The 26709-nt window shown below is 41.7% G+C and overlaps 1 protein-coding gene across 1 annotated transcript in view; it reads right to left on the bottom strand.

The window, feature by feature from the left end:
- spon1b (spondin 1b) overlaps positions 1–26709 on the bottom strand; it is a 102474-nt gene that overhangs the window by 10280 nt on the left and 65485 nt on the right. The window contains exons 7-11 of the mRNA XM_058645803.1: positions 10925–10989; positions 8499–8700; positions 4515–4655; positions 3527–3602; positions 876–1058 (exon numbers count right to left, since the gene is read on the bottom strand). Of these exons, the coding sequence (XP_058501786.1) occupies positions 876–1058; positions 3527–3602; positions 4515–4655; positions 8499–8700; positions 10925–10989 (667 nt within the window). The remainder of the gene's footprint in view (positions 1–875; positions 1059–3526; positions 3603–4514; positions 4656–8498; positions 8701–10924; positions 10990–26709) is intronic.

Below are 26709 nucleotides of genomic sequence, written 5' to 3'. Positions count from 1 at the left end.
GAGTAAGAATATACAGAATAGCCACCAGGGGGTGACATAACTGGTTGCAAAAGTACTCCGTTTAAATGGAAGTCTATGGAAAAAGTAGCTTCTAATTTATTTATAAGATCAGGAAACATTTTCCTGAAGAGTTAATCGTCTCAGTCACTACAGTAATTCCAGCTCGTCTTCAATCTGACATGATTCAATTTAGTACATTTTGTTCCCAGTTAGAAGAAAACAGATGATTTGAGTGGACACCTGTGTGGTTGACCTGGTTGCAGATGACATCTGTAAATCTACACTGACATGATCTAATATATCATCTTTTGTTTTTTCAGGCAGCTGCAGAGATTACAAACCTGTGTGTGTGTGTGTTTTCTTGTATTTGTGGCTTTGTGAGGACCAGAACTTGTATAAACCATATGGAGTGAGGACCATTTGGGAAAGTGAGGACTATTTGGCTTGGACTTTTGGGGGGTTATAGGATAGTTAAGGTTAAGGTAAGGGGCTAAGGGGAAAATGCACGAGGGTCTATGAGGGTCCTCACTTTGAATGAAGCACAAACATGTTTGTGTGTTTCACAGATTTTTTCAATGTTGATTGCACAAAAATACTACTTTTGTCAACTTTTTTTTCTAAATACTAAGTTTTTAAGGGTAAATAGAATTTTTCCTAAGTTTTAAAGGTATATTTCACCCAAATATTATCATGTCTAAATACTTATCCACTACCAAATCCACCACATCCATCCATGTTCTACCGCTCTATCCTCCACATGTGGATCACAGGGGGAGATCAAATACAACTACATACTTTACATCAGTGTGATGACCTGCAGAAGTCATGTGGACATGAATATGTGTGTATTTGTGTGTGTGTGTGTGTGTGTTTACCTTCCATGCTGCATCCCGGGCCCATGCAGGGCTGGAAATCCTGAGTGTGTGGACACGGCACGCTGAGGTCCAGCTGTGCCTTCAGCATCCTCTGCCTCATCCTCCGTCCTTTCTCACACGTGGCGCTGCTGCACGCCGACCACGGGGACCAGGCCGAGTAGATGCACGTCTCCGGCGTGTCGTCTTTAGGAGACGGAAGACAAGAGGGACAAACTATCTGAAACTGTCTTTCCTCAAACACAGGTGGACGGCACGACTAAGCTAACACTGATTATTCAACATCACATCCAAAGGTGATTGCCACAGGTAGTAGAAACCCAAGAGGCCACACAGTGACATCTGTGGAGGGAGAGGCGGTAAAAAGAGCGGGAGGAGTGTGATGTGTGAACGTCTTGTCCAATTATCAGTGGCAGCACAAGTAGAAGAAGTAGCAGGGCTTCCCGCTTCAATTAAAAATGCTCTCTGGGGGCTTGAGAGGCAGAGAACATGAGAGGAGAAGAGAGAGAGAATACACCATCAGGCCTCAGGGAGGAACCTGAGCGGGTCCAATTCTCTGGGATAAAGTGTAATGACAGAGGAGGAGAGCGGCGCGGGACGTGAAAGGAGAGTCGGGCTGACGTGTAAGTGAAGTTGCGCGTGGACCACAGGGACCGGCTTCAACGGATACCCATGACCGCGTGTGTCATCTCACAGAGGGAGAGAAGAGAGAGAGAGAGAGGGGGGAGAGAGGGAAAGAAACAAATGGTTCATGACTGGTTGAGGAGGACATTTATTAAGCGGCATGAGATCCTTGTTAAGAATTCTGCTGCGTGGGTGAAAATCCTGCGAGCCGAGCCAGAACTGCCGCCTGTAAAGAGAGGCCCAGAGTCCCACATGTGCGACACACACACCGTCATGCACCGGTCGTCTCTTTAGCTGCAGTGAGAGCCAGAGAAGAAGCACATTGTGCAACATGTGACGTGACGGTGGCATTAAAATGCATCCTGGATGCTTCTTCTGTGACCACATTAAATCAGATCCTTAACAGGGTCTAGGACCCACAACCCTGATATTAGGAGGCCCAAGCTCAACCAAATGAGTCACTTGTAGGGCAGTTATAGCTCAAATGTGGTTTGGATCTGAGGGGGCTTTAAGGATGGATTAGTAGCATTCAGATCTGTTCTTAGTCCGATCTGCCCATGATCGGATCACTTTAAAACCAGGTCTATATGGTGTTACTTATCCAGATTACCAGAAAGAAGGTCTTTTTTTTTATTTCCATAGTTGTATCTAGATTTATTTTTTTAATCAGATTACATTTTATCAAATCAGATGCAAAGCCCCAATTTTCTAAAGCATTTTTGAAAGGTTTGACTCAATCAATATAGTTTGCATGTTGCTGTAACCATTAACTTCTTAAGTTCTCTCGCATTCATTAAGATACGTATAAGCCTTGTTTGGATTAAGCTGCCAGTGGATTCTGCAGTAAACTATGGTTTTTTTATCCCAATAACCATTAAAAACATAAAGTTCTCTGGCGTCTAAGCTCCCAATGATCACTCCTCACACATGTGTTTACATAGACATGTTGGCGAGTGATGGGCAAACATCTCAAATCCCCAGTTGAAGCCTGCAGATGGATGCTGATGGATGGAAACACCAGCAGAGGGCAGCAGTGGCACTGACAGACAGAGGGAGAGAGGGAACACCTTTGCAACTTACTGTATCTCTCTCATGACCGTTATGATAATCAGGCCTGCCTGGATTTATTTTATACATTTCATGGCTGTAGAATTGTCAAAAAATGTTCAATGACTGACTGCTTCTGCTTCCCCTTTTCCAAGATAACTTTCATCGTTTAGGAATTACAACACTGAGAATCTCACGTCACAAACGTGAGACACGCCAGTGAATCTTTGTCTGTGATTGGGTCCTGAGGTTCTACCGTAATGACAAGTATATGGACGCAAAGCTCTATTTCTCAGTATCCATCCTCGACAGCTTTATCCTCCAATCTCAGCTGACATAGGGCAAAAGGCGGGGTCACACCCTGGACAGATCGCCAGTCCATAGTATTTAGAATTTTCTAGACATCACAAACTTGGGAGTCTTGGAGTTACGGTAATGCCAAATCCTGCCTGAAAGAGCACGCAGTCTTTGCATCGTATCATGTGACCACTACAGTCCAGAGAGACAGGATCTGTGATGCATCACAGAATATCGAGTATGTTTGATAAGGATAGAATGTGGTCCAGACGCAGCCGTGAGGCACCCTCTGTCTCACAGCGGGATCCTGACAAGGTCCGCCATGCAGATGTGTTCTCCAACAGCCTTGACCTTTCTGTCCGAGTCTCATTTTAAACGAGCTGTGTCTCAAACAAGCAAGAGTGAGCGTGTGTCCTTGAACATCACAGCACACACTGTTTGCTCAGTCTTTGAAACACATGCCTCCGAGGCTGAAGCCAATGTTTAGCAAACACCGGTGAACCCAAGAACTGCCCCGAGTTCAAAGAACACAGAAGAATGTAATATCAGGTAATGACAGGGACTGAATGATTAAAAACACTGCATCAGGCTCTCTGTCAGTCTAGCGTTGTGTCTAGCGTTGGTTGAACTCTCTCCCTGAAGGTCTGTAATTAAGAAGAAACGGTGAGGTTGCCGGTGAACTGTACCTCTCTCCTTCTCCTCCTGTCCAATATCAGCGACAATGTCGTCGATGGTGTCTGGAACCACGTTACATTGTTCGCCCTGTGCACACGAGGAGAAGTGGGATCAAACGCTAACATTTATAGAACACATTAACACACACAGCTATGAAAACATATTTCAGCTTTCAGAAAGTTTATTTTTTAACCTTAGAAATATGTGAAATTAGACAAGAACCTTGGAATAAAAGAGAAAAATTCAATGCTAACCCCACATTTTGTTGACTACCGTCCTGGTTTAGACAAATGAGAATGTGTTTAATTAACATTTACTCCCAGGTCAAATGATTCTGCAATAAACAAGTCTCTGTGAACATGCTAGCACGTTAGCATAGCCTTTAGCAATGTTTGTTGTGGACAATACTTTTTACAACTTGGGACAAAGCTTATAGTTACAAACGCAAAAACAAATCCCAGGTATACTGGCTAATTTTAGGCTATTTTTTATTTTAATTTGTGTGAAAGAGGCTAAAACTTGTTTCCCTTGTCCTTCACGTTGAAGGGGGCGGTGTTACGTGTTGCCAAAGTGCCTTATGGGTCCTTTGCTGTGCTCCTACTGCACTGCAGATGGTCAGATTTGGTTATTTTCCAAAGCAGAAGTGCGAGCATTCCCAAATCAAATCCTGTTATGCAAATAATTCCAACACAACACAGGTGCTAGCCTGTTCTAAAGGAGCTAGCCAAAATCTAAGCTCTTGGAGAAGACATCGTCCCCTTTGCTGGTATTTTTTTTGTTGGACAATAATGAATCCAAAATTCAGCAGATGTTACATACATGTACATGTGAATTTCATACATGAACGGTGATAAAAGTACTTTTATAAAACAAGTTAGAATAGCTACCATTTACCGTAGGGCGAAGCATTTGTACGTAAAACTTAAGTAGCCTACATTCTTTAACTAGTATTCACATTTTTTACTGTACATTTTTGCATTCTTATATGCGACAGTTTACCTTCCTGGCGATGCGCTCCACCACCAGCTTCGCCACAGGAGTGATAGCTCCGCCCTCAGGGTCATAGAACGGACTCTGGGGGTGATCCAGACTGGTGAGGGGTCGGATCTTCTCCTGGGGGATGGTGGGCTTATTTGGTGACTGAGGAAAAGGAAAAAAAATCAATGAGTACGGAACACTTCGAGGTTGGAACACACTACTTCAACTCAAACACAGTACAACAAAGTACATACGCACACTTAAAGACACAATACCTACAATTGCTTTGAAAGTTTTGTCGAATATTTCTGAAATATACCCGTGTTTCACACGTTTGTTGCTTTCTGTCAATAAATGAGTTTAAACTAAGTGATCTGTCTTCAATTATCTTACATTTATTGTGATAATTATGGATTATCGACTGATTGGAAAACCTAGATGATGACAAGGTAGCTACAGTAGTGGTCATTAAATGCCCTCTGTTGTAAATGTAAATGTTCAATTTTACAATAATTGAGGATTCCATTTGTTGTTTGATGTTCTTAAAATGAGATTGAAACATCCCGATTGACCTGTTTGAGTGGGAAACACGCTGAAGTAGCTCCATTCAACGATCAACACCGAGCAGATTGGAGGGAAATTACCACCACCAAGACAATATGGCAACACCAGTCTGGTCCCCATTCTTGTATGCACGCTCTAATGTTTGCTATCACAGTTTTAAATTGTGAGATAATAATGTTGAGCTGTGTAGTTGCTGCTTTCTTTCCCCTCAGGTGGCCAAGTCAGTTAATGCAGATTTAAGTATCTTACATGTAAAACAGCTGATGCGGCTGAAAAACTCTGAGCCCCTGGCTGGTAATGTTTTGTGGAAATAAATACATTTTCTGAGCACAATGGGTCATGAGGCAGACATGAATTTAACCCCCAGCAGAAGGCACCACTGCTGCTACCAACATTATATCATTTCCCTTTTTTTTTAGCGTCACAAGGGCCTTTTTTCAGCTTCCACAGTCATCTCCCCGGGTAGTTCTCTCTCTAAGTTCTCAATGTGAGTCTAAAGGTGAATTAGCTCTGACAAGCGAGAGACGAGATGCTACAGGTGAAGCTCAGGTCGCGTCGTGAAGGGGAACTATTCCCACCGTCCCACATTAACATTGTGCAAAATCACGCACTCCCGCGAAACGTAAATTGCTGGAATGTCCCGGAGGAGAACATCTGCTCTGGTATACTAACAATCCAATACGCTGCAGGGCATGAGAGTCGGAGAGCGTCCACCAAGGAATGGTGAGAAAAATCAAAGCTAAACAGCCAATACTGCGGGCATGGGAATAACTTTGTGTGACTCAGAATACAAATCCAAAAGCAGCACATAGCCTGTGCATGTCTGTGAAAAAAGGGACTTCTAAAATGGGAACAAACGAAATTTCTCTGGAGGGAGACAACTACAGAGCAGCAGTAATTAAAAGCAGAATTATTAAAGATGTTAGAGTAGAACAGCTACATTGGTTTTATACTCCTTTATGACCTAATAAGGTAGGTTTCCATCAGGGATGAGATGATACAATATCAGTATTGGTCTGATACCGGCCAGAACCACAAGATCTGATATCTTACTCATGTCCTTTGACCAAGACATGAGCAAGTTTTCAGATTTTCTTTGTTTCTTTGCTCCATATGACAAAGAAATCATTCAAACTGAATCATTTTCGTTTGTGTGCATCATGATATCGAGGTTTGGGAAACACCGATCAACCCCTCTTAACATTTTCTGACATTTCATGGAGCAAACAACCAATTGTTTGCTTATGAAAACAATTGACGGATGAATCAATGGCGTTAATATTGGTTAGTTGTAGCCCTAGAGAGTTGCAAATGTCTTACTAACAGCTAAGTTGTGTAAAAGACGTTGAAGACATTATCGGACTGAAACTGGTGTCGGTAGGTATCATTATTGGGGAGGATGGCGGAGATACTTATTCTTCCTTGCTTTCCATTAGCCTGTTTTTAAGGGAGTTTTTGCAAATTAAGAAAACTTCAGTGGAAACCCAGATTCACAAAGTCCTACACACTTGGTGTTTAAGTTGTATCAATAAATACAAACATGTACAATGGACACAGATCAAGTAAATAAAAGAACTGAAAAACAACTACCACACTTGAAAATTAGCAAAAATAAACTGATAACAAAACCGCAATGTTCCCCGAGTTATGGTGCGTTCCGTTTTACGTCGGAACTCAGTATTTCTGCGTTTTTTTCTCAACTGGAACTCAAAGAACTCAAGTGTGACCTAATTCCCCAGTTCTGAGTTCCGACGTAAAATGGAACGCAGCGTTAGTGCAAGAAGCAAATATTACAAAAATAACAGATGTTTATTAACGTCACCATGCTCTTATCCGTCTGTGGAGTCCCAGACTTTGGCGCCACCCACTGCTCATCTCTGGGAACAAACACCCAATGTGTGTACCTTTGAAAAATTTGCTCAAAAATTGCCATACATTTTAATGAAATTCTTAAAGCCAATGACAGGATGAGAGAGAGAGGTGCCAACAGTGGCTGTTTTTCCCATCAGCCACCTGGGCTGTGGCCTCTTTCCTGTTTGATCTCATTGTGCAATATTTAAATCAAACTGAACTCTATGAGAGCCATGGCTTTGTTTACAGGTGTGTGTGTGTGTGTGTGTGTGATACAGGGCGAGCATGACAAAAATGAATCATTGTCTTTGTTCTTTCAGGTTAAATCAATGTTGTTCTCTTTTTATCCTCAACTAACTTTTTATTCAATGTGTGTGTGTGTGTGTGTGTAGCAGTCAGAAAGTAGGACGTCTGCGTCCTCGTCTAAAATACCCTCGCAACAAAATCAACCATTCTCTTTAAAGTCGAGTCAAACTCTTCTCTTCCTCCAAATGAGTCTTTGAAAAAAAATATCATGTGAGAACAAACCAAAAAGATTTCCTACACATGTTGGAAGAAAATGAGATGCTACAGCATTTTCTGCAAATAAAATGGAACTTTATGAACAATAAACTGTGAGATACACGGGTGTAGTGTGTGCCTGGAAGATGTGTAATGCCACTTCTCCATCTGTAGGTGGCAGTCATTTACACGTAATGACCACATGAGAAGATGTAAACTTAAATAAAACCCTAGATTTTAAAAGGGGAAACTTTCCAGAATAAGAGGTTTAGAAGCACACAATAGGTAAATTTTCCAGATCGACTGACCTTCATGTCTTAAAGGAATGATGGAGCGTCGTTTCTCTTTACTTAGTTAAGTGGTTCTTGTCAAAATATGGATTAGAACACTCTATAGATGTACACCTGTGCAACATAACTCCTGGTCTCAAACACAATGGGAACCTGTGGGAACTCCTTCAAGACTACTGGAAAAAGGTCTGAAGAATCTAAAATATAAAACATATTCTGTTTTTTTTAAACACTTTTTTTGTTTACTACACAATTCCATGTGTGTTCCTTCACAATTTGGATGTCTTCAGTGTTCATCTACGACGTACAGAATAAGGAGAAGGATCAGAGTAGCCACTGCTCATCCGCATCGAGAGGAGCCAGATTGGGTGGCTCGGGTGCCTGATCAGGAGGCCTCCTGGACGCCTCAGGAGGCCTCCTGGACGCCTCTCTGGTGAGATGTTCCGGGCACATCCCACCGGAGATGAGGCCCCTGGGGAAGACCCAGGACTCACTGGAGAGACTACATCTCTTGGCTTCTCTGCTCAAGCTGTTACCCCCATGACCCAACCTAGGATAAGCGGTAGGAGGGGATGGAGAAAGTCTGTAGGGCTTGGGCCAGTCCTGAATTGCCTAAATGATGCTGCCTCTTTATTGATTTCTGCAGGATAAAACCAGTTCAGAGGCCAGATCATTGGTCATATGTTGCCCACGTATGATGTTCTTCATCTTGTCTCCGTTTCAACCAACCCTTCCTCAAACTCGGCCTGTAAAACCACAAACCTATCCAGCTATCCGACACCTTCATCAGAATCGTTACCTCGTACGTGACGCCGTTGTCGGTGCCGGCGTCCCAGGGGATGAGGTCGGTCACCAGCCGCTGCACCCAGCCGCAGTCCTTGGTGCACAGGTCTTCTCCCGACAGCCCCACGTTCCAGTCCGGACTGGGCCCCAGCATGGTGAGGAAGGACATCAGGTGACGGGTCCGGTCCACAGAAAACTCTGCTGACGGAGCTGCTCGCCTGGTGAATGCAGACAAAAGAGCAAAAGATGAGGACGCGTCATAAATATTCAGCCTCAGGTATCGTCGAACATACTATTTTTTTAATGATAATTACTTGACAAATGGCCAGTTCTGATGTCACGACCTCTGACCTGAGTGACATTCTCTGCTAATTGTCAGATAATTGAGGCGCCGCAAAGGCAAGAAGTAGCTCATAATGAGATATTTTCTTTGCATGTTGTAAATCTACTCAGTATAATTAGCAGTATAAGTTTTTTGTAAGAAACTTGTCACGGTCTCTTAATTATAATGTCATACAGTGGAAATATATATATATGTATTATTATATATTATTTTATATTCTTTTCGAACAAAGAATCTACGATGCATGCAAAGATGTGAAGAAAAGAGCCGATGTATTATAAAATGGTAATTTTTTATATTACCCCCCACCGTGTGTGTGTGTGTGTGTGTGTGTGTGTGTGTGTGTTCATGTACATGTATGTGTGAATATTCTCATTAGTAAAAAAATAATAGTGGCACAATATATTGACAATGACAGGCGACGCTAGGAGGGGCAATTACACAGATGTTTGGTAGAGGATACAATGCATTAGTGTGTGTGTGTGTGTGCGTGTGTGTGCGTGTGTGTGTGTGCGTCTTCATGCTGAGGGCGAGAATTGTGATATGTTTCTAATTGCTCTTGAAATATAAATGTGTGACTTTTTACATGAGTCACTCTGGCTTTAAGGACAAAGCATTATAAATAATACTAATATCAATAGATCACACTCTATTAGTGTTTGGTAATCAGATCAGTCTATTTCTTTCCTTTTCTAACCATGGCTTCAAAAAAATTTTAATAAAATGAAAAGATGACAAGGATTAACTATTCATGAGTGGAGAAAAGCACTCTTGCTGTCAGCTCGGCCACAATGACAACAACAAATAGCAACGGTCTCTTCAATGTATTAAAGTACAGGACAACAGACTTAGTGAATACGAATGAGTATTAGGGCCAGCCATTAGGGCACAAGAAAAAAACTAAAAAAGTCAGGAAAAAAAAAAAAAAAAATCTGGCACGAGAAAAACTAAAAAAGTCAGGAAAAAAAAAAAAAAAAATCTGCCACGAGAAAAACTAAAAAAGTCAGAAAAAAAAAATAAATCCGGCACCAGAAAAACTAAAAAAGTCAGGAAAAATAAAATAAAAAAAAACCAGCCAGACAGAGGCTTGACCACGTATCACAACAAAGCGACTAAGGGCTCCATGACAGCAGCCAGCCGTCACACACCAACAGGATCAAGCTAGTTGATCAATTGCCTTATTGTATCTTGTGATACAACATACCCTCTCTGGATCGCACGCAGGTGCCCCTGCAGGTGCTCCTGCAGGTACCCCTGCATCTGCCCCGTTCCAGCTATTTCATTTTGTATGAATGCGGCCACCTCCTCCAAGTTTGTATGGTTTATCCTCCTGAAGAACCAACACAGTCTCTTCAGCGTACTAATACTTATCACCACACCGTGTCTATGAGCCAATTCTATATTATTATAGCCGATTCTGAAGTACCGCTTAATCAACGCGTCTGTAGAGGCAGCCATGGCCATCGACTATAGTACTTTGTAATTTTCTAAATTCATTTATTTTTATGCCTGACTTTTTTTTTCTTTCTTTTTCCCTGACCCACGACAGTCAGCTGTTTGCAGTCTATTCTCCTCATATCGTCTTGTTGAGACAAACAGCCTCAAAAGGATTTGTGTTGCTGTGTTGCATTCGATGTCGTTGAACAACCTAACTGTTCCATGACACGCCATTAGAGATAGAAGATGAGAAGCTCAGTCATCCGGGAAAGACTCAGGGAAGAGCGGCTGCTTCTTTGCATGTAAAGAAGCTAGTTGAGGTTGTTCAAGGACCTGGTAAGGATGCCGCCAGGGCGCCTTTGTAGGGAGGAGTTCCTGCCACATCCAACTGGGAGGGAACCTACAAGCAGACCAAGGACTAGGTGGAGAGATTATATATCCTCGCTGGCCTGGGAACACCTGGGGATCCCACAGTCAGAGTAGGACAATGTGGCTCGGGAAAGGGATTCTGTGGCTCTCTGCTAGACCTGCTGCCCCCGCAACCTGATCCTAGATAAGCAGTTGGCGACGGATCAAAGACATTGAAACAAAGAAGTGGTAAAAAAAAAACAACTTTGAGTCAAAGTGCCTTTTCTCTTCAGTGAAAGTGACATTATACTCACATGTTGAGCGGCTGCCACGCCGGCCACTGAGCCTTGGTTTTAATGACAGTCAGGACTTCATCTCCCTGAGGACAGAGAGAGACAGACAGAGACACAGAGAGAGAGAGAGAGAGACAGTCATTTATCATTAAACTGATGACAATAAAAAAGAAAACACTGGCAGAGAAAAGAACAGCAGTGACATGAGTGACAGTGAGTACTTTCATCCAAGGACAGAAAAGTCGTTTCCACTTTCCAAAAGGCTTAAGAACTTGGACAAATGTGTCTCTTATCAGGACAAAAATGGCCTCTGCACTGCTTTATAACATCTGTCTGTCATTGTGGTGAGGGACATCATCCTGGGCTTCACTCAGCAGCAGTTCTCTGCTCACCACCATCACGGTCACTTCATGGATTATTCAGCCCAAAAGCAGGAGGAAGAAGAAGAAGAAGATGGATTCAGCTTTGGTGCAGCCGGTGATTAGAGGTGAACTGGAAAAGTCAGTGTGTCCTCTCTGCTTTGACGAGAGACTTTATTAGCATTTTAAAGACACACACACACACACACGCATGTGTGGACGAATAACAGGCCCACTTTGGGACATGCCAAAAAAGAAAATCCTTTCTTTCTGGATGAGTGAAAGCTCCAGAGTCGCCATGAAAGCCTCCGTGCCCCCGCCCCCCCCCCCCCCCCCCGGGGTTAGAGTGGAGAAAACAAGTGTGTGGTCTGTACTTGTATTCCTATCTTTGTGAGGTCCAAAAAATGTCCAACTCTATCTCTGTGTGGACATTTTGTCTTGTTTTCACAACTTTAATGGGTTTTTCCAGGGTTAAGACTTGGTTTTAGGGTTAGACTTAGGTTTATGTTAAGGGTGAGGTTAAGGGTGAGAGTAAGGCAGTTAGTTGTGATGGTTAAGGTAAGGGGATGCATTATGTCAATGATGTGTCCCCATTAAGATATAAAAACAAGTTTGTGTTCTTGTATCTATTTGTGAAGTCTGGTCCTCACAACTTTAAGGGCCTTTTCAGGATTAAGACCTGGTTTAGGTTAGGATTAGGGGTAAAAAAACTGTGACACAAAGTTTCCTTCAATGAGACGAAAAAAGGGAACAAATCACATGACAAAACAAGTTTTGACTTGGTTTTAAATGCTGTCTGAGAAAACAGCGGATTATTACGATGTCACGTTAGCTTCTGTTCTCACACAAAACATCAGGATATCTGAGATTATTTGTGATACACTGAGGCGTTCTGAACATCTGGCAGCTCCAAATCTTTCCTCCACAGGCGTTTTGCAGAGATCACTGGAAGCGTCGCGGGCGCTGGCGGCTGCGTTTAAAATGTGGCTTTATTGAGATGAAATATTTATGCGATCTGCCCGGAGAAGCACGCAATAAATTAAGTGTGAATGAGCTCAGGAAATGCTCATGTAACTCAGTCTGCAGAGCCACGACACGCTTGCTCTGCAGATGTTCGATATAGGCCGTCGCACGCACACCGGTTAATCTGTGACAGTCGTGCCTGGTTTAACCTTTCTTTAGTTTTTCACTCTACTCTGAGCGATTTTAAAACTTCTTAACAACAAATACAATGACTGACTCACTTTAATGGCAGTGAGAGTGATTTATTTCACTTAAAACTGTCGCACACAAGAGGATCAATGGTCAGATTTTAGTCCCGGTCAGGCCTTTTTTGACAATCGTGGGTGTTTTCCGATTTAATGTTGGTTAAACAGATAATCTGGCCAAATTATAATTAATTATTTTAAACCCTTTAAACACAGAGCAATTAGGCTGCTTTTTTCCATTAATCTGTAAAAATGTACAGTATAGTGCTGAATATCCTTTTTAGGCAATCTGATGAAATGATAGAATCTCAAAATTGAATTGTGACTTTAATCTCAGCATTCAATTTTTTTTCTCAGATTTCTGATATTGAAGTCAGATTCTCAGAATTTTGATTTATTATTAAGTTATTTTTGTAAAGATTTTATTTAATCATAAATACATTAATATTGTCAACTAATTTATTGTTCCATATCAAAACAAACACTTCTATGTTAATCTGGATAAATAATTATTTCAATGTCTTTTTCTCAAAAAGTTTGACTTTTTTTTGTCATTTAATTTCCCCCTGCTCTATTCTATTCTCTTTTAAATTTAAATCTGAGTTGTTTATTCAACTTTGTCTCAGTTAATTTATGTTATTAGCACATATTGTACAATGACAATACATTTTTACTCACATGTTTACAATCTTACAGTGATTACTGCACTCTCTGAGTGAAAATACTGAATGCATTTTCTCTCCATTCACTGTCGGCCCGTCGCCACTAAACTCTAAATGCTTTGCTTCAATTTAGTCAGAGAAAAGAAGCCCTCGGCCACAGGCAGGTAATTCAGGCTGCAGTTGCTGGACGTGACTCTGAGATGCAAATCTTCGCTGTAACAGTCTTGTTTGTTTACAGTAATTATCGTAAATGGCACCAAATAACTGCAATTTAACAATGTTTAAAGGCTCGTTCCATTTCACGGATGTTTTTGGAGAGGAATGATGGAGGAGGAGGAGGAGGAGAGAGAGGGAGGAGAGGATGGACAGGTAAGAAAAAGAAAGAAGGAGAGAAACAACAGTCATTAACATGCAGAGTGAGCGCAGGGAAGTGATTCATAAAAACGAGTGGAGGGAAGTAAAGGAAAGGTTGTCGAGTCCTTCTCGTCTTCTGTCCACTTCCACTCCATCATCATCATCATCATCACCACCTCCTCCTCCTCACATTGTTTTCACCGTCATGTCATGTTTTATTTCCCCCAGCGTTTCCACATAAAACACCGGCCCAATCGCACAGATTGATCGGCTGAGTGACACAAATTACAAAACACTCTCGACGACGACGGCGTTATTAGTTCACAGCTTAAAGGACACTTTTACGACGCTGTTTACCAATAAGTTCATAATAACCTTTCAGTGTAATGTAAATGGAGTGACGCGGGGAAGCGAAGGAGGACACTTCTGCACCGTCTCCGAACTCTGATTTCCGTTTACAGCTTCGGCTACGGCTGATCACACGCAGGAGGCTTTGACCAATCACGAGGCAGTACTGCGAGAGAGTGCATTAATGTCTTTTCTCCAGATAGATTAAGGCTGCGTTCACACCAGCTCCTTCTCAATCGAACCCGAGTTCGTTTGCTTGGAGAGTCGGACTCTGACGTGCACCAAAGAAGCGAACGCTGGTCCTGGTCGAGAAACAGAAGTTGCCGTGCGTTAAAACAACAGATGAGCGAGTTTTCTTCTTCATTCAAACGGTTTGGTTCATTTCACTAAAGTGTGAAAGCAAACTCGGACCGGCTGAGTGACGACGCCCCCAATCGAGTCTAGCAGACGATGAGGTGTGAAAACATGCAAAGAAACCAAAGAAAGAGTCTTGAAGACGCACATTTGTTCCAGAGATTTCCTCGGATCATTTTCTGCATATGAAAAAAGGAGGTAGATTTGCACTCATCTTTTGGAAACACCTTAAAGCTGTAGTGTGTGAGTTTTGTTCTTTTGTTATAGTTCTGCCTTTGTTTCTTCTTCTTCACGAACATTCCCTGAAACATTATTTCCTTCATTTGAAAACAGGCTCCATCCAGCAAAGCTATCAGACCCAACTGTAGGGAGTGTTTGTGTGTATACAGCAGCAGAGCAGGGATGGCCAAGGCGCATGTATACCGTCAAAGAGCTGAACAACTGTAATTCTGAGCAGAAGAATTCACTTCTGAAACTTCTAGTGGACGCTTCTGTGTTTCCAGTCAAACTCTGACCCGTCTGCAGTTGCTCAGTTTTGCTCAGTCTTCCATGTTGGGCGTCATGTGACTAGAGTTTGACAAATCAGCGATGGAGACAGGAGTCATGGGCAATCGGAGCCCTTCGGGTAGTGAACGAGTAGAGACGAATAAAGTCGTCTGTCTGTCTGAACGTGAAAAACTAAAGGTCGAAAACAAGCTCGGTTTATGAACTCTACCTCGTCATGCCTCCATAACGCTGACGTACTGTGGATGACGGGAAAATAGGGCATAGAATTCATGTGTTTTTGAAACTGAAATGAGTGACTGCATTCAGTCACAGAGCAGTAGCTCAGAATGAGCAAAGATGGTTAGACGTCTTGTTGTGGGAAGGTTGGACAGCTGTATCCACTGCCCCCTACTGTCCGTTAGTGGAAAACCAGCCTTTCAAAACCTCACAATCAGGAGGTCTCGCAAAGTCTTGGAGTCTCAACCTTATTGTAGATGTTCATCGCGGCAGAGGGAGCATCAACGGTGTGACAACGGACGGATGGATGTTTACGGTGGTGTCGTAAAAATATGTACTTTTTAAACACTTGGCGCCATTTAAAAATGAGGCTCCGCCTTCCATTGATTTCATCATCTAAACTAAAGTTTTATGCAAAACACGCAATTTTCTCCACTTTCACTCATTTTTTGCGACACTTGTGCAGACGCTGCCTCGCAGAAATACCATATTTCACTTATCTTGGACTCGGTAAAAGAATTTTTGGGTCAAGTCCAGCATCAAGCAGCCAATTCATAAAAGATGATTTATCGCCGTGTTGTGTTTTGGTTTGTGCCGCTTTTAGAATACAGAGCACATTTTTTGAACAGCTGGAATGGAAGCGTTCTTGTTTTAACAGGACAGAGACACAGCCCTCATCATTCAATCCCAAACCCCCCTTTGACGGTCCCTCTCTTCTATACCCACTTATCCTGTGCTCTTGTTGGAATGGAGTCGTTCCTGGAGGGACTCTCTCCGTGCATGTGGCGCGCTGTGTGAGGCTCCGTGTTTGTCTTTTCTACACTTGGTCTAATAAAGGAAAATGAGCCTGGGGACTTTGGGGAAGAGGTGTCTAATAATAAATCAACAGTGCACTAATGCAATTACAATTGCACAGGGGGGCAGGAAACAGACGGGTGAGGGGACCGATATGTTGTAACTCAGTCGGATAACATTTGCAGCTTAGGTAACTAACTGCAGGAACACACACACACACACACACACACACACATGGATAACGCAACGGTCTCATAAAAATTAGCATTCCCACACAACTAAACAGAATCTTTAATTACATTTTGCAACGAACGTAATTATCCGAATCAAAGTTTGATGTGATATTATATCCACAGACATAATGACAACAATTTCCTGGCTATGAAAGTGTTCGTAATGAGTCACTTACCCGCACTGAAAATATGGATGCTAGCCATTTTTAACCAATTAGGCCACTTAGAAACAAGGCTCACATAATAAAATCTGCACTCACTCAAGTCTATCACGTCTTTACAATGTCTTTACAACGTCTTTACTTCTTTATCTCAGACTTTTCTGAGCTCACGAGGGGCACAGGAGCTGCTGGTCGACCGTCGTCACTGAAGTCAATTCTAATGCGTGATTTTTTTAATGCCAACAAAATAAATAAAAAAAGAACACATTTGAACATGAAAGAAAACTCCTGTGTGCCGTGATGTTAAAATCCTCGATTTTCTCTCTGGACTTTGGTGTGGGAGAGTTTACACTTTATAAAGCAACACTAAGTAAAAAAAAGAAGCAATTACTGCAGACTTAATGTAAGTCAACATAAATATTATTAAGTGAACCTCCCATGACATCATTTTAACAACCAGTGGTATTGGACACTATGTTGGTATCTTGTGTAATTTATGCTTTTAATTTCACTTCCTTCCTCAAACCAAAATTGCAAATGGGAATATGGGGATATGACTTTTTTTTTATTATATTTTTCTTATTTATTAAACTACCCACCTGTATTCTGTTATGTGGTTGAAACCTGTTTATCTTGGCAGCCATGTTTTCATTGAGAGTGAGGCACCATGTCTCGTTGCCTCCTCTGTTGAATATTGACATTTTAGACATTTCCTTTTGCTAAATGTTGGAGATTAATTTAATTTATTTTGATTTTATGGCACTTTCCATATCTGGCAGTTATTCAACCGTTTAGGAATTTTATGGTACTGAGAAGGTGACGTCACAAACGTGCGACTCGTCGGTGAATCTCGTCTGTGATTGGAAGGTCGTTCCCGTGGAAGTCACTGAGGTTCTACCGTAATGACAAGTATATGGGCACAAGTAAAGCTCTATTTCTATGGTTATCCATCCATCCATCAATCCATCTTCTACCGCTTTATCCCAAAGACGGGGTCACACCCAGGACAGATCGCCAGTCCATAGCTTCTTAAATTTCTAGATATCACAAACCGTCTAGGACTTACAGTGATGAGAAGTGTGCATGCCAAATCCTAAGTCTTAAGTCTTCAACTGATCTACAGTTCGGCATTGTTCGCTCTGATTCTTGTGTCGGACGTCGCGCTCATGACTCTTCCAGTGATAGCACTCTATGACCAATCAGTGGCCGGCACTATGTCCACGTCAGCTCGCTTGGAACCTCGTCAGAGCAGGTACTAAAAAAAACCCACCAGCTACCAGGTACCATCGACACCTGGTACCTGGTGTCGATGGTACCAGGACACAAACCCTCATAAACACCTGTCTGAGTAGAGTCTTTAAAATCAAGTGGTCAGACAAGATCAGCAAACCTTGAGCTGTGGGACAGAGCAGGACAAAGAGGAAATGGTCCTGGATAGAGCACACACACTGAGGGAGCCGCCATCCAGCATTGACACACCAGGCCCTATAACCTGGAATCCACAGGGCAGACTAAAGAGAGGAAGGCCTAAAAACAGCTGGACACGGGACAAGGAGGAGGAGATGAGGAGTATAAGCAACAACTGGCACGACCTAAGAAAGACGGCCCAGAGACGAGTCCAATGGAGGAATGTCATTGGTGTAGAGTCGAGGTGGGAGGTCCTAACAGAGGCGTTTAAACACACTGGTATCAAACTGTGGTCGACTGATTAGCAAACTAACCCTGACCCTAAAATACGCTCTTGTCATGTGTCTAAAACAAAAAGTAATCAGGGAGAAAAATATGTCATAATTCCAGACGCCAGCATCCAAGTCGTGTGGGAAGTTTGTGGATTTTTGGATAAACACACAACACAAAGTGACATCTGGCGAACGCGTCAGCCGCAATCATATGTCAATTGTCATTTTCCACACAACATTTTCACTCCAGCAGGTTATTCATCAACCACCTGTGACACGGAACGCGAAGCCCGAGAGTGACGGCGTATCATCTGTCCAATTACGCCGTGATTTACTCGTCGTCCCTCAAGCTCGCGGCTGTAATTGCACCCGCGTACAAAACAACAACCTGTCTTACCTCACAACGCCATCTGATTAGAGATTAGTCTTCTCTTTTCCTACTTTTAAATAACAATGCACTTTTCAATAATTTAACATTTAATACCTTTTCTTGAAGCAGAATGTTGTTGTTGTGAATGTTGTTGTAATAACTCGGCGAGTCGACACCGTGGCCTCTGGAGATATGAGCTGTGTGTTCGCTGCTGTCTCAGTATGGTCCATTATTACAGCTCATATTCCAACAATACGAGTTACAATGTTAATGCCTCGCATTAAACACACTTAGAGCTGTTGTGTTCAAAACAACAATTAGAAAACAAAAGGTTTTATGAGGCGCCGACTATCATTTTCCTTTCATAATAATAACAGCAGCTTATGATGCTTTCAGCAAAAAGTAGTAACATTTAGGGCATTCAAAACCCGCTGTTTTTATTGAACTAAAACCAATTTACGTCCCGGCGTTTGTGTGGAAGAGAACGATTCCCCGATGGTTTGGGATTTATAGATGTTAACTCTTTACTCTCTGAAAACAGCTAAAATTGCACTTACTGCGGTTGAACACAGTCCTCTTTGTCCTTAAATATTTATTTGGTACATTAAAGTCGTCGTTGTGGGTCAAGAGGTGGAGAAAGTGAAGTCACACAAAATGGTCGCATTAAGATTTTACTTCCCACAAAATTGCATTTTTAATTCACTTTAATAAAAGAATATATTGTCGACCATATTACGTTTAATTGTGACGTATCGCCAACTTTATTTCAGGGAAATTTGGGCAGTAAGAGGAAAGCAACAAGCAGCGAAACACAGTGCCATGCTAAACAGACCAAAGACCAAATGTATGCTTAATGGAGCGACACATTTACACATCATTTACATATCATTTTGAATTGGTATTTTTATTACAACTGTTCCCCATTTTTCCATTCACCCCAACCTGTCTTGGCATCTTTGAGTCTGGTTCTGTCAGAGATTTCTTCTTCTGTAAAAAGGGAGTTTTTTCTCTCCACTGTTGCCTCTAGTGTTTGCTCATTGTGTGAGCTGTTGTCCATGATGTTGTCTATGTACAGAGCCTTGAGATGATGTACTGTATGTTGTGATTCGGCGTGATACGACCTAAATGTATACACAGAAATCTGACCTATAAAATGGTTGTGGAAGTTACTCTGGAAGTGTAATCTAATTACTGATTACTGAATAATCCTTGTAAAAGTAATCTTTTTTTTTTTTTTTACATTTATTTACATTTAAATAAAATTTACGTAAAAACTTTATTATTTACTTTTGCTTGCACAACTCTCCACACATGTACACGCCACAAAAACAACAACAGCCAGCTTCTGAATAACCGCGGCACAGATCTGTACTGTGTGAGCTTTAACAAAGTTTTTTGCACTTTACTTCCCCCACATAGTTGACAGCTGACTATTATATTATTCTTGTCTTTGTGATGTCATCTACATGAGATCGCCAAGATTATATAAAAAAAGCCTCTATTTTTAGAGTCCAAGTGTTAGCGGTGTGGCACATCGGTAATGTTACGTTACTTGGATAAGTAACTAAATGTTATTACTGTTTTGAAATGATAGCAGTACAGTAAACTACAGTAAGGCGGTACTAAATAATGTGTTACTGCGAATGTGCGGTGTTTAGGAACCACTGACGAGCACGTTGATGCTAAAAGAGAAAACCGTGATCGTAACCCTGGTGCTTTTTCTTCCAAAAACTGACTATCATCACCCTCATTTTCTGAAAGTTGATAACTTTCACGTTGATACTTTGCACTTTTGTTGACATGTTTATATTTACACATTGCCGGGTGCGACGTTGCTGATTTGTTGATCTGTTTACCGACTCATTTTCACTTTGAGGGTAGTTACGGGGAAATGGACTGACTCCAGCTGAATGAGCAGAGAATTCATGTTCATCTGTTACATCGTTCACATGTTATGACAGACGAGGGGAAAAAAACAGGGGGAAAAACACTCACAGGGGACGAGAGGAGAGATGAGTTGTTGTCATTACAATGAAAATAGATCAGCTGTTAAAGTGTTAAAGTGAAGCTTCAGCAGAAAGCCTTTAGTGCATTTTGAAGTGGATATCAAAATGCAAGTGATGCTTTAAGGACTAAAGTCAACCAGACACTCAGGTTTATGATGTTATTTAAACTTTAAATTATACAAAGGCGTTCAGGGGAGTTCTGTTCTCTGGTGTGCAGCACGAACAGGTCAAGTACGAGTTCAATAACAGCTGTGGAAAAACATCCTACCATTACGACCATATTACATACAGTACAGCAAACACAATTAGAGTTCAGTCTGACGAACAGCATTTCCAGAAAAGTTGGGACACTTTCTATAAATGCGATAAAACTAAGGATGCTTTCACACCTGTATTATGTTCTGATTCAGTGAGTAATATGTTACATTTAAACTTAATGCGATTTGTTTTCACATTTGATTTGTAGCATTACGGTAGCTATGGCAGCTACAACAGCAGCTACGGTGGCTACAGCAGCTACAGTAGCAGCTACGGTGGCTACAGCAGCTACAGTAGCAGCTACGGTGGCTACGGCAGCTACAGCAGCAACTTCAGTAGCTATGGCAGCTACAGCAGCAGCTAAAGTAGCAGCTATGGCAGCTACAGCAGCAACAAGCTCCAAAACAGTTGGGAGACTTTGCAGGAGTGAAAAGGTTACGAAGGTAACCATTAGGTATAATCGTATTCCAGAGATCTTCAGAAGGACTTGACAGACGAGAAGAAAAGGCTAATTTCCTGTTATTAGCCTGTTCTGTGCAATTTAACGCCAATCGTTTTGTGTAATGACTGTATTGTGCCAGTAGGGGGCAACTTATCCACAGAGGTCAAGTGAACCCTAACGGCATCTGTTATTTAGGTGTTAGGAAAAAGAAAAATTTCCTTGAAGGTTATGAATGCAGCCGTTTACTAAAGACAGTCGCTCAAACTGCAGCCTTGAACCTTTCCTCGGCTGTAATTTGGGGGGGGGGCAAAGGTCATTATGTGCTCAGCTGAGAAGTGCTTCTTTGCCTCTGGCAGTCGAGGTGATGATTTTGAAAATTGCCTCAGGCACTTTCATTTTGTGTTATATCGTAGTCGATGGTCTGACCTGAGAAAACCTAAAAAAAACAAAGGCACTGCTCTAATGATATGATGTTAAAATGACTTTTTATGGAGGAGGAGGAGGAGGAGAAAACACTTGGTTAGCTGCGATTCAGCTCAGTCCTGATCCGATGGATTTACACAATCTGATTTGACTGCTGATGTTTCTGCTTCATATCATTTATTTCTCTTGATAGTTTGCCATGAATTTATGCCTCTGAGAAGATTGTTTGGTCCCCACATAAATGTAATCTGAGCTCATACACTTTTTATTTTACATTTTATTAAGGCCTGAGCCACGAATGGCAGGGGCCGAAACTCACGGCATGCTCAGAAGACAGCGCCAGAGCTTATGCTCACTTGCTAAATCCAACGAGACAGTTGCAGCAACGTTATTATGGCAGAAAAGGAAAGGTGCCAACAACAGGTGTTGGTCGCAAACGAAAGACGGTTTTTGGTGAAAGCTACTGCCAAGAAAAAGGCTGATGTAAGACCAGAGTAAACGAGTAAACGAAAAACCCAGAAAGGGCTGCAAAGTAAGTGAAGCCAAGGTGGCACCACCTGCTTCTACTGGACAGGTAGGTTCGCTTTATGTCTTTGGGAACTTTTGAGAGTATAAGTTGTTTTTTGGCAACACATCGTCATTTCAACAAGTATCCAAGAACGTAGCGTCACCGAAAAGTAGAGGTGTAGCTTTGGCGGGAAGCCTGAAGAAAGGGGCTTGGACTTTTGAATTCAAAATGTAGCTTCAACTGTTTTCCCAGGATCTCCAACCCTACATTTAACCAACTATACACAATTAAAAAAAGACTTTCTCTTTCTGGATCTGGTTTTTGTAGACTACCTCGATACAGAGGATGGAGTGGGGATGAGAATGAAGTGAGTTCAATGAGTTTTTGGAAATGGAAAAAAAAACAAGAAAACATGGGTGTAAGTGCAACGTGGTGAGGGGTCAGGGAGTGGAGAAAGAGAAGTGGAGTTCTGGGAAGAAAAGAGCAGTGGAAATGGAGAGGAGGGAGGTCAGAGTGTGAAAGTCCAGTAATTGCTTTGACCTTGTGCTGAGTCGAGGTGTAGCTCAGTCAAAGCCCGTGATGAATTCCCTGCCCACGGCCGCGTTGCGGGAATCAACTCGGCTCAGCACTCGCAGGGAACTTTGTTTATGACCGTGTGGAAAATAAAAACATGGAGAGTGGACAGAAGAGTCTGTGACAGTGGGGGTTTCACCGAGGAAATGGACTGAGAAACAGGAGAGACTGCAGGAGCGGTAACCATGACAGCTGAGACAGACGGAGTGTGCCGTGTGTGTGTGTGTGTGACCCATCAGCCGGATGATGTTTACGACCACTCGTACCCTGCAGAAGGAAGTCGGACAGCGACGCAGTCACACTGCCTCCCTTTGTCCTCCTCTCTATTAGATCGCAGCGGCTCCTCGGTTTTCCAGCGAAGAATACATTAACGGCTTTTTCCCGCTCATTAAACTTTCATGAAGCTTGTAGCCGCTACAGGAAATATATGTCACATTCTCAAATGGCATTCGCCAAATAACCCACTGTCTGAAAAATGATCTTTTATGAGCATTGACGCTTTTTCTTCCTCCCCCCCCCCCGGCCCATCTCTCATGGCGTTTTGTAAAATGAGTCACATATTTTCTAGCAATCACATTCTTAAATGAAAAAGCTGAACCGCACTTACTTTAATTTCTAACAACAAAAGCGTGGCTGTGTCTAACCCTGACACAACTATTCCAACAATTTGAGGTCAATTTGTAAAAACTGTAATTCACCGTAATGTGCAAATGTTTTGTGACAGAGTGAGCTAAGAGAAGAAAATATCAGGGAGGGGAATTTGCCGAGTGAAAATGCTAGAACAAGATAATGCAGGGTTCACTGTGTGTTGAGCAAACGGGAGCAGCTAACAAGATGCATTCAAAGACCCTGGTAAATGTCATCACTTCTGCAAACACACATGAAGTGCACTATAACTAAATAGATGCACCAAAAAGAGACAGTACTTCCAACAAAAATATGGGTCTGTTTTTACAAAAGGCATCTCCTAAATAAACATGTCTGGTACCTTGGGATAGTCGTCATCAAGTAGCATCGATTAGGTTTTCACCAGCAGTATGATTTGTGGTTAAAGTATTGTACTCTGATTTGATCCACATTGTTCTTTCTTTTTATGTACTTTTCTGTAATTTACTGCCTAGCCCTGTCTTTTTTTAGCCCTAACCTCAATAACACTTGTGCCTGGTTTAATTGAAAAATACAGGTGCGCTTAAAAACTTAAGTATTGGTCATATTCAGGGGTTGATCAGAACGACCCATGGTTATGTTTAAGGTTAAAACAAGGAGACGAGACATTTAAGAACATCATCATTTACAGGTGTGACGAACACCGATCAATATTTTTTTAAGGTTTTCTGATATTTCATTGACCAAACGATTCATCGATTAATCGAGAAAATAATCGTCAGATTCATCGATTATGAAAATAATCGTTAGTTGCAGCTCTACAAATAATCGAATAAAAGCAGCATCAGTTATTCCAGGTACATTACATATTATTATCGTGCCAAATCACAACATACATTATCAGGGTACTTTACACTTTAAGGCAGAAACCTTATAATATCATATAGAGAGAAAAGAAACCCAACAGTTCGATGTGCAGCATGTGTCTAGACCGGTTGGGGTGAAAGGAAAAAATGGGGGTCAGAGGAGAGAGGTGGAAACAGCCAGTGAAGAGAGAACTTCCCTGACAGAATATCCTGGTTTATATGCGTCTGGTTGTATAAATGTGTCTATGGGTTTTAACAGCGTGACTTCCTGCCACACTGGTGTTGTTTTGTTTGTGTTAGTGTTGCATGATGGGATTGTGAGACATCAGAACATCCCAGAGCTCAACATCCACCTCATCAGCTGATGGACAACTGTTATATCGTGACAAAAACAATATTTTGCATTATAGATCCAAATCAAATGAAAGACTTTTATTTTGAAATAAAATATTATCATTATTGCATATTTTCTTTGGAATAAATTTGTCATAGATACATTTGTTTCCCTTTTATCTTATATCACAGATGGTTCCATGTGATGAAACTTCATATGGGATTCATCAAAACAGCTTTTTGCAGATTAATTAACATATGCGTTCCTTCTGCTGCGGGGATTTAATTAAAAAAACATTCCATATCGCATAAAAGCAAAACAGCTAATGTAGGAAAGAAGACAGGGAAAGCTTTAAAAATGACAAATGAGGGGAAAAAAGAAAAAAGAATAGAATATATCAGAATAGGAACCTTTACTGTCAGTGTACGCTTAAATACAGCGGAGAAAAGTTTGGATCTCCCAAGATTAAGAGGATAAAAATGCAGATTTTCTTTTTTCTAATATTCTTAATGGATGTATCCATCATTTACTCCCCAGCAGTTGGCAACACAGAGCAGGACGTTCTGGACCTTGTCTAAGACTGATAGCGGGTAAATAAGCTCCCCCACTTTGAGAAAACCTGATTAAACTGCTGGAAACAAGAGCGTCTGGGTCCTAACGGGGCGAGTACAGCAACTTCCTCCCGAAGTTCTCCGGTCCTCTCCACTACGAGTCTCCCCCCCCCCCACACACACACAAACCCCCCCAGGAACCCATGGTAATTATCTTGTCACGGGGCTAGATTGGTGTGTTGAACACTACTGATTACACGCGGGCTGATTGGCGGAGGGTATAACTGGCTGCAGCGTCTCTAATGAAGAGGGATGTGAGCCGCTGTCGAGCCGTAAACGCCGCCCCCCCCCCCCGCCCCCCACGTGTCAGCGCTGACACAGCCACTGGAGGTTGAGATGAGGGCCCTGATTACACCTTATCATCCAATATCCCAGCGTGTGTGAGCGTTAAACTGCGGCGCGGTGACAACACTGACACGGAGCAGAGGAACCCGGGGAGGAACTGAAGGGAGACAGAGACGACAGGAGGACAGGGGACAAATGACTGTGACTCTGTGTGTGTGTGTGTGTGTGTGTGTGTACCTCTGTGTATATCCAGTGTTGTAATGTAACAAATTACAAATACTTTGTTACTGTACTTAAGTACAAAATTCATGAATCTGTACTTTACTTTATTTATATTTATCTCACTCTCACACACACACAGTGTATTAGACTGTGATGACACATTGTTATTCAAACTTATCTCTGCATGGTCCTCAAAACTTTAAAGGTTTTTTCTTTTCAGGGTTAAGACCTGGTTTTAGTGTTGGGGTTAATTAGATTTAGGTTCAGGGTTAGGATTTGACATTTAATTGTGATGGTTAAGGTTAGGAAGTGTCTACGCTGTACAAGAATGTGTGTGTGTGTTTGTGTGTAAAGGGCGGAAAGACAAGTACACAATATTACATTTTGTATGTGTGTTCATTTCAATGAATCTAAAGATGGGGATTATTAGGATTTTATCAATCCCAATATTGACCTAAATAGAAAATAAATGGTTCATTGAGTTGCACCATTAAGGTCATGTGACCAGAATGTGGAATGTAGTGAAAGAGAAGAGAAGAGAAGAGAAAAGAAAAACAGAGTAATTTTAAGTGTAAATAACGATGGAATGAAGCACTGCTGGAATCACATGTACAAGAACATACAAAACTGAGGGTGTGATGAAGGCTGGAGGAGAAGCCCGAGAACCTATATATATATATATATATATATATATATATATATATATATATATATATATACATATATACACAGAAAACAGTGAGTGTGATAAAATAAACAAACAATAAACAAACAAACAAACAAACAAACAAATAAATAAATAAATAAAACACACTTCATTACAGATGCACATGATACAAAAGTTGCTGCCCGAGAGGCAGAAGAGGAGAAAGAGAGAGAGAAAGAGAGAGAGAAAGAGAGGTACCAGGATGGAGAAGTGAGACAGGATCCAGGAGGAGACGGAGTTACTAATATTAATACCAACATAAATAAATAAAAGAGAAGATGCTCCAAGCGCAACAACACTGTTATTTCACATATTCTGTAGAGTAAATGAATAATGAGAACCCCCTCCTTTAAAATAAACTCCAACCAGAGTTCCAACACATTTTTCCACACTTTTTCTCTTGTGGAAACATCTAAGAAGAAGAAACCGTCGTCTTGTGTGGTTTCACAACACCGACATACGGAGCCGGACCCAACTTCTGGAGCTCGGTGTGGTATGGATGAGAGCCGCTTCCAGCGCCCGTCACAACACCGTCTCCATATTATTCAAAAAGGCTTTTTTAAATAACTTCCTGAACATTGGGGTCATTCCTAAGTGGAAAAACTTTCCAAAACGTTTACTAAATTCCAAACCATTTCCAGGCCTGGAAGACTTAGATCATGATCTACAGACATCACACAGTCATGAGATTCCTGGAAAGGTCTTGAAAGTCTAAACTAA

The sequence above is a fragment of the Solea solea genome, chromosome 12 (genome assembly GCF_958295425.1).
Source record: "Solea solea chromosome 12, fSolSol10.1, whole genome shotgun sequence".
Lineage (NCBI taxonomy): Eukaryota > Metazoa > Chordata > Actinopteri > Pleuronectiformes > Soleidae > Solea > Solea solea.
Note: the sequence above shows the minus strand (reverse complement) of the source record. Positions and strands in the feature narration are given on the sequence as shown.